A 9,173-nucleotide genomic window follows, 5' to 3' on the forward strand; every position below is an offset into this window, starting at 1 on the left:
ACATAGAATTGGTTCATTTGATGGAAAGATAAAGGCGCTTTCCCGGAATTCAAGGAAATGATCGTTCATTTGACATGGTAGACATAAATGCCTTATGTCTAGACAGATGAATTATCCTGTGGTTTAAATAAAGAGTTATTTGCAAGCAGCAGTAAGGTATCAATAACAATGTTTTTCATTTGTATGGTACATTCCAGTACAATATATCCTTCCACTTCTTTATCACAGCAACCCTGGGAAGCAGGTATTAATTGTGTTGTAATTTTATTACCTATAAATAAGAAAATTCTTTAGAGAAATATGCTGTAGTTATGAAGCTTATGTCCCTTGTGTAGAATTAAAAGCATGACAAAATCCTCAACAGGAGAAAGTTAACTGTTATACCTAATGATGATATTTACATAAAGCCTGAGGCTGGATTCTGTGTGCCGAGTTGGGGAGCCTTTCCTTGTCGGGAGGCTCCCAAAGCGCTTTCTAAATATATGTAGCTATTGTTGCATTTTGATCGGGACGATAAGATTAGTTCTCCCATTAGGAGAAAAATTTTAAACGAGCATAGAAGCCAACCTCATAGATCATTTTGCTCTTACTTCTGGTCAACAGCTCCTGTTTATGGAGTACATACTCTGTGTCGGGCACTGTCCTAAGTCCTTCTGCATTATTTAATTTACTATTTCAAACTCAAGCATGTAATTGCTCTCATTAGTCTTTCTCATTATGAGCAACTCTATCTATTTTAGCAGGACTTTGATATAGAACTGTTCTGTGTAAGTAAACCGTGCCTTAGTAAGTTGCCCACAGCATTACTGACTTGTGCATCATTTTTTAAATTATATTTTTAAAAGCAAAGTATTCACCTTGCACCAGTTAGAATGGCCAAAATTAACAGGACTGGAAATAACAAGTGTCAGATAGGAGGTGGAGAAAGGGGAACCCTCTTACACTGTTGGTGGGAATGCAAGTTGGTGCAGCCACTTTGGAAAAACAGTGTAGAGATTCCTCAAAAAATTAGTAATAGAACTACCCTATGACCCAGCAATTGCACTACTGGGTATTTACCCCAAAGATACAGATGTAGTGAAAATAAGGGCCATCTGTATCCCAGTGTTCAAATACTTTTTTTAAAAAAACAAAGTACATTAGTGTAAACAGCATGAGTTACTGACTCTGACTGTTGCTTTTATGACACTCTATGCCCTGTACCTAGAAGGAATGGGAAAAAAGATAAAACATTTGCAATGAGAAGGGAAATCTTCTAACAAAATTAGCTGGATTCCTATCTCTCCTTCTCTCTTCCTTCCTCCAGACCGGAGTCGATCTGAGTTAGATCTGAGTGGGTCATTTCCAGAAGACTTAGAGAATACTGTAAACATAAGAAGCAAGTCCGTCCCTGGGGCTTTAGACAAAGACTTGGTAAGTTGGATGTGGAAGAAAGTCATGATCATGAGGAAAGGACAGTCTTGTTCCAAACCTTTCCAATTTTAGGGAAGAATAAAGTGAAGATATATGATAATCTGTTCCTATTAGTATTCACATTCAATACATTAAAAACAGCTAAAGAATGATTTAGAAAAATTAACTGGTAGTCAAGTTAATGAGTGAAGGTTTTCAATAAAGAAAAAAAAATACCTGTTGGGAATTTCAGTTCCTGGATTAACATCATTTCATCTAAACCTGGAAAGTAAAGGATCCCAACATTTCCTAAACCAAATTTTACTTGACTCAGCTGACTATATAGCTTGTATGAACATTTCTATATCTGAAGTTACCCCTAATAAACTAACCCCTTAACTGAAACTAAATTATGTGAAAATTAATGTTTATGTGAACTCATTTATGAAATGTGAAGGTTAAGTTAGATTATTCTTAAGGTTCCTTCCAGTTCTAATATCTTGATTCTGATTTCTCTAATTGCTATAATGCAATTAGAATTCCTTGGAAGAAAGATATAGCACAAATGGTAAATGACATTAATGTAATTTTCCGGAGCAAGACAGGAAACTTAGCTTTAAAACTCAGTGTTATTTACTAGAGTTAAGAAACCTGGAAAGTATTTTCTTAAATCCACCATAGAAAGCAGATGGGGAGGCTATAAGATCAAATGGCTTCAAAGCTTACTTCTGTTCAACCTTTAAAGAACAGCTAATTCCAATGTTATTAAACTGTTTCTGGTCCTAGAGAACTCAATAACTGGCATTAAAAATGCATTAAAGGGAATCAACAGCAAGTTATAATATACGGAAGAGCAAATCAACAATCTGGAAGACAGGGTAATGTAAAACAACTAAGCTGAACAGCAAAAAGAAAAAGATTAATACAAAATGAGAATAAATAGCTTATGGGAAGTCAACACTATCATTAAGCATAATAACATTTACATTATAGGGATCCCAAAAGAAAAAGACAGAGAAAAGGGGGCAGGAAACTTTTTAAAAGAAATAATAGCTGAAAGCTTCCCCAATCTAGTCAAGGAAACATACATTCAAATCCAAAAGGCACAGAAATTCTCCAATAAAATTAACCCAAGGAGGTCCATATCAAGACACATATTTACAAGTTAAATACAAGGGAAACACCATGAGGCTATAACCTGAGTTTTTATCAGAAACTTTACAAGTCAGAAGGGAGTGACATGATATATTCAAAGTGCTGAAAGGAAAAAAAAAAACCTACAACGAAGAATACCCAGCAATCCTTTTCAGAATTGAAAAAGAGTTAGAGTTTCCTAGATAAGCAAAGGACTTCAACACCAACACTACATCAGGAAGAAACAGAATATTTGAATAGACCATTTAGTAATGATGAAATTGAATCAGTAATAGAAAAACTCTGAACAAACAAAAGTCCAGGACCAGATGGCTTCACAGGTAAATTCTACCAAATATTTAAAGAAGTCAATTCCTATTCCCAAAAAATAGAAGAGGAGGAAAACTTTCAGATTCATTTGTAAGGTCAGGATTATGCTGATACCAAAACCAGATAAAGACATAATGAAGAAAAAAAATTGTAGGCCAATATGTCTGATGAACACAGATGCAGAAATCCTCAATAAAATATTGTTAAATTGAATCCAACAATACATTCAAAGAATCATCCACCACAGTATTAAGGAGGGCATGTATTGCATGGAACACTGGGTATTATGCAAAAACAATGAATCTTGGAACACTGAAAAAATAGAATTAAATTAAAAAAATCATCCACCACGATCGATTGGGATTTATTCCAGGGATGCAAGGGTGCTTCAGTATTCACAAATCAATTAACATGACACATCACATTTACAAGAGAAAGGAAAAAATGTGATCATTTCAGTAGATGCAGAAAAAGCATTTGACAAAGTACAATATCCATTCATAATAAAAATTCTGAACTAAGGGGGGTTAGAGGGAACATATCTCAACATAAAGGCCATATGTGAAAAAACTTAGAGCTAACATCAGCTTCAGAACTTTTCATCTAAGATCCGGAAAAAGACAAAGATGTCCACTCTCACCACTTTTATTCAACATAGTACTGGAAGCCCTGGCCACAGCAATCAGATGAGAAAAAGAAATACAAGGTATCTAAATTGGTAAGGAAGAAGTAAGACTTTCATTCTTTGCAAATGAGATGATACTGTGTAAAGAAAACCCTAAAGACTCCACAAAAAAACTACTAGAACTGATGAATGAATTCAGTAAAGTCACAGGATATAAAATTAATACACAGAAATTTGTTGCATTTCTATACACTAATAATGAAGTAGCAAAAAGAGGAAAAAATGATCCCATCTGTAGTTGCACCAAAAAGAATAAAATACATAGAAATAAACTTAACCAAGGAGGTGAAAGACCTATACTCTGAAAACTTACATAAACAGTGATGAAAGAACCTGAAGAGGACATAAGCTAATGGAAAGACATTCCATGCTCATGAATTGGAAGAAAAAACATTGTTAAATAGCCATACTACCCAAAGCAATCTACAGATTTAATGCAATCCCTATCGAAATGCCAACAACTTTTTTCACAGAACTAGGACAAATAATCATAATATTTGTATGGGACCACCAAAAGACCCCAAATAGCCAAATCAACCTTGGAGAAGAACAAAGCTGGTGGTGTCACAATCCCAGATTTCAAACTATACTACAAATTGTAATAATCAAAACAATATGGTACTGGCACAAAAATACAGAGATCAAGGGAACAGAATAGAGAACCTGGAAATAAACCCACACTTAAATGGTCTATTAATCTATTGCAAAGGAGGCAAGAATATGCAGGGGGAAAACATAGTCTTTCCAACAAATGAGGCTGGGAAAACTGGATAATAACATGCAAAAGAATGAAACTGGGCTATTTCCTTAAGCTTACACAACAATAGACTCAAAATGGATGAAAGGCCTAAATGTGAGACCTGAAACCATAAAAATTCTAGCAAAAAACATAGTAATTTTTTACATCAGGTATAGAAACATTTTTCTAAATGTGTCTCCTCAGGCGAGGTAAACAAAAGCAAAATTAAACAATTGGGACAATACCAAAACAACAAGCTTTTGTCCCACAAAGAGAACCATCAATGAAAAAAAAGGCAACCTACTGAATGAGAGAAGATATTTGCAAATGATTTATCCATTAAGGGGTTAATATCCAAAATGTGTAAAGAAGTCATACGACTTAACACTGGGGAAAAAAAACCAATCCAATTAAACAGTGAGCAGAGGACTTTCATAAACATTTTTTTCTGAAGAAGACATACAGATTGCCAACAGGCACTTGAAAGGATGCTCAATATCACTAGGCATCAGAGAAATGCAAATTAAAACCACAATGAGCTATCTCTTTCTATCTGTCAGAATGGCTAGAGTCAAAGACAATAAATAACAAGTGTTGGTAGAGATGTGGAGAAAAAGGAACCCTCATACACTGTTGGTGGGAATGCAAATTGATGAAGGCTCTGTGGAAAACAGTATGACAAGTCTCAAAAAAATGAAAAATGGAATTATCATATAGTCCAGTAATTCCACTACTGGGTATTTAACCAAATAAAACAAGAACATTCATTTCAAAAGATACATGCATCCCTATATTTATCACTGTATTATTTGCAAGAGCCAAGATATGGAAGCAGTCTAAGTGTGCATCCATAGATAAGTAGATAAAGAAGATGTACCTATATACAATGGAACAGTACTCAGCCTTCAAAAAGAATGAAATCTTGCCATTTGCAATAGCATGGATGGACCTAGAGGGTATACAGCTACATAAAATAAGTCTGAGAAAGGCAAATACCATATGATTTCACATGTATGTGAAATCAAAAAAGAAATGAATAAACAAACCAAAAGCATAATTAGACCTATAAATGCAAAGAACAAACTGGTTATTGCCAGAGTAGACCGGAGTTGGAGGTGATGGATGAAATAAAGGGGATAAGAGTATGCTTAACTTGCTGAGTGCTGAGAAATACTTGGAATTGTTGAATCATTATATCATACACCTTTAACTAATATAACATTGCATGTTAATTATACTTAAGTAAAAAAGATACTGAATTAAACGGGAGCCTGGGGGCTCAGTCGGTTAAGCATCTGACTCTTGATTTTGGCTCAGGTTGTGATCTCAGGGTCATGAAATTGAGCCCCGCATCAAGCTCCATGCTGACGAAGGAGTCTGCTTGAGATTTCTCTCTCTCTCCCTGTGTCCCTCCCCTCCACCACCACTTGCATGTGTGCACACGTTTTTTCTCTCTCTCTCTCAAATCTAAAAGCAAAGATATTGAATTAGTAATTTAAAATCTTCCCCTAAAGAAATGCTGAGTAATAAATTGCTTCATTGATGAAGTCTGTCACATATTTGAAAAGGAAATAATATCAATTCTTCATAAACTTGCTCAGAAAATTACTTCCCAATTCATTTTGTGAAGTCAGTATTACCCTGACACCAAAGCTGAGAAAGACATTACAAGGAAGGAAAACTACAGAATAATATCCATTATGAATACAGATGGGAAAACCATTTATAAAGTATTAGAAAACTAAGTCCGGTAATGAAAAAGGATTGCACACCATAACCAAGTGGGATTTATTCTATGGATGCAATATTAATTCAGCATTTAGAAATAAATTACTGTAATAAAACACATCAGTATAATAAAAGACAGGAACCACATCTCAGTAGATACAGAAAAAGCATCTGACAAAATTCAACATCTATTTATAATAAAACTCTCGAAAAAATAGTAGTGAACTTTCTCAGTGTAATAAAGGGCCTCTACAAAATTCCTACAGCTAACATCATACATGATGGCAAAAAAAAAAAATGCTTTTCCCCCTAAGTGCAAGAACAAGGCACAAAGATTTTCACCTTCATCATTTCTGTTCAACATCTTATAGGAGATTCTAGCCAATGCAGTTAGGAAGGGGAAAAAGAAAAGAAAGGAAAAATAAAAAGGAGGAAACAGGACAAAGGAAAGAAAGGCATCTCATTAGAAAGAAAGAAGTAATAACTGCTTTATATGCAGTTGACATGATTCTATATGTGGAAAATCCTAAAGAATCTAGAAAAATATTACTAGAACTAATGAACAAGTTCACCAAGGTTGTAAGATAGAAGATCAATATACAAAAATCAATTGTATTTCTATATATCAGCAATGAACAATCTGAAATGAGATTAAGAATATAATTCCATTAAGAATAGCATGAAAAAGTGCTCCACATCACTTGGCATCAGGGAAATGCAAATCAAAACCACAATGAGATACCATCTCACACTAGTCAGAATGGCTAAAATTAACAAGTCAGGGAATGACAGATGCTGGTGAGGATGCGGAGAAGGGGGAACCCTCCTCACTGTTGGTGGGAATGCAAGCTGGTGCAGCCACTCTGGAGAATGGCATGGAGGTTCCTCAGAAAGTTGAAAATAGAGCTACCCTATGACCCAGCAATCATACTACTGGGTATTTACCCTAAAGATACAAATGTAGGGATCCGAAGGGGCACATGCACCCAAATGTTTATAGCAGCAATGTCCACAATAGCCAAACTATGGAAAGAACCTAGATGTCCATCAACAGATGAATGGATAAAGAAGAAGTGGTATATATATATACAATGGAATACTATGCAGCCATCAAAAGAAATGAAATCTTGACATTTGCAATGCCGTGGATGGAACTAGATCGTATTATACTTAGCGAAATAAGTCAATCAGAGAAAGACAATTGTCATATGATCTCCCTAATAGGAAGTGGAGAGGCAATGTGGGGAGCTTGGGGGGTAGGAAAGGAAAAAATGAAACAAGATGGGATCGGGAGGGAGACAAACCATAAGAGACTCTTAATCTCACAAAACAGACCGAAGGTTGCCAGGGGAGGGAGGTAGGGAGAGGGTGGTTGGGTTATGGTCATTGGGGAAAGTATGTGCTATGGTGAGTGCTATGAAGTGTCAACCTGGCGATTCACAGACCTGTACCCCTGGGGCTAATAATAAATTATATGTTAATAAAAAAAATTTAAAAATTTAGAAAAAAAATAGCATGAAAAAGAATAACATACTTAGGAATAAAATTGTCAAAAAACTGTAGGACAGTTGTATTGAAACTTAGAAAAATATTGCTGAGCTAAATTAAAGAAGATCTAAATAAATAGACATTGTATGCACATGGATTAGAAGATTCAATATTCTCTCCCAGTGAATCTATAAACTCAACACAAACCCTATTAAAATCTAAGCAGGCTATCTTGTGGAAATAGAAACGCTGACTCTAAAATTTACACAGAAATGTAGAATGTCCAGAATAAGAAAATAAGTTTCAAAGAGCAAAGTTGGAAGATTTTCTCTAGTAGATTTCAAAACGTTGTATACAGCTATAGTAATCAGTACAGTGCAGTATTGGCATAAACATAGGCAATCAAAAGAATATAATTGAGAGTCTGGAAATAAGCCCTTATATATTTTGTCAGTTGATTTTTGGCAATTCAATGAGGGAAGGATCTTTTCATCAGATCATGATAGGACAATTGGATATCCATATGCCATAATAAAATAACAACTCCAAAAACACACACCATGAATAAAAACTAACTCAAAATGGATTATATCCCTAAATGTAAGAACTAAAACTAAAATTTCTAAAATGAAGCCTAGGAGAAAATCTTTAAGACTTCATGTTAGGTGAAGAATTCTTAGATATGACACCAAACATATGATGCATGATACATTCAAGAAAAAGATAAATTTTATCTTAGTTAAAATTTTTGTATCTAAAAAGACATTGTTATAAAAATGAAAAGCCATAGACTTGAGTAAAATATTTGCAAATCATATATTTGTAAAAGGACTTATATCTAGAATATATAAAGAACCCCTACAATCAACATAAAAAGACATAATCCTATTAGAAAATGGGTAAAAGATTTGAATAGATATTTTGCCAAAGGAGATTTATAAATATTCAATAACTATGTGAAAAGATATTATTAATTATTAAAGAAATGAAATATTAAAACTACAATGAGATACCACTTAACATCTACTAGAATGGCTATCAGCTAAAAGAACTATTGGCAAAGATGTACAGAAATTGAAGCTCTTCTACACTGCTGTTTAGGAAGGGAAAATGTACAGACACTCAGGAATAAAAGCTTGGCAGTGGTTTTTTTTTTCTTTTTTAAGATTTTCTTTTTATTTGACAGAAATCACAAGTAGGCAGAGAGGCATGCAGAGAGAGAGAGGAGGAAGCAGGCTCCCCGCTGAGCAGGGAGCCCAACGCGGGACTCGATCCCAGGACCCTGAGATCATGACCTGAGCCGAAGGCAGAGGCTTAACCCACTGAGCCACCCAGGCGCCCTTAGTTTCCTCCTTTTAAAAAAGCTGGACAAGTAGATGGAGAGGCAGGCAGAGAGAGAGAGAGAGGGAAGCAGGCTCCCTGCTGAGCAGAGAGCCCGATGCGGGTCTCGATCCCAGGACCCTGAGATCATGACCTGAGCTGAAGGCAGAGGCCTAACCCACTGAGCCACTCAGGCACCCCTGGAAGTGTCTTTAAAAGCAAAACATACAGTTACTATACAACCCAACATTTCCATTCCAGAGTGTGTAAGAGAAGGGAAAAGCTATGTCCCCACAAAGATGTGCACACAAGTATTCATATATATATATATATATATATATATATATATATATATAT

The 9,173-nt window shown here is 35.2% G+C and overlaps 1 protein-coding gene across 2 annotated transcripts in view; it reads left to right on the forward strand.

Moving 5' to 3' along the window:
* The window catches only part of LOC111150525 (synaptotagmin like 5), a 120,721-nt gene that overhangs the window by 82,998 nt on the left and 28,550 nt on the right, over positions 1–9,173 (forward strand). For both annotated transcript variants that reach the window (XM_022508018.1, XM_022508016.1), the window contains exon 8: positions 1,307–1,413. In XM_022508018.1, coding sequence (XP_022363726.1) covers positions 1,307–1,413 — 107 coding nt within the window. The remainder of the gene's footprint in view (positions 1–1,306; positions 1,414–9,173) is intronic.

Source organism: Enhydra lutris, unplaced genomic scaffold, assembly GCF_002288905.1.
Source record: "Enhydra lutris kenyoni isolate GAN:26980312 unplaced genomic scaffold, ASM228890v2 scaffoldscaffold23, whole genome shotgun sequence".
Lineage (NCBI taxonomy): Eukaryota > Metazoa > Chordata > Mammalia > Carnivora > Mustelidae > Enhydra > Enhydra lutris.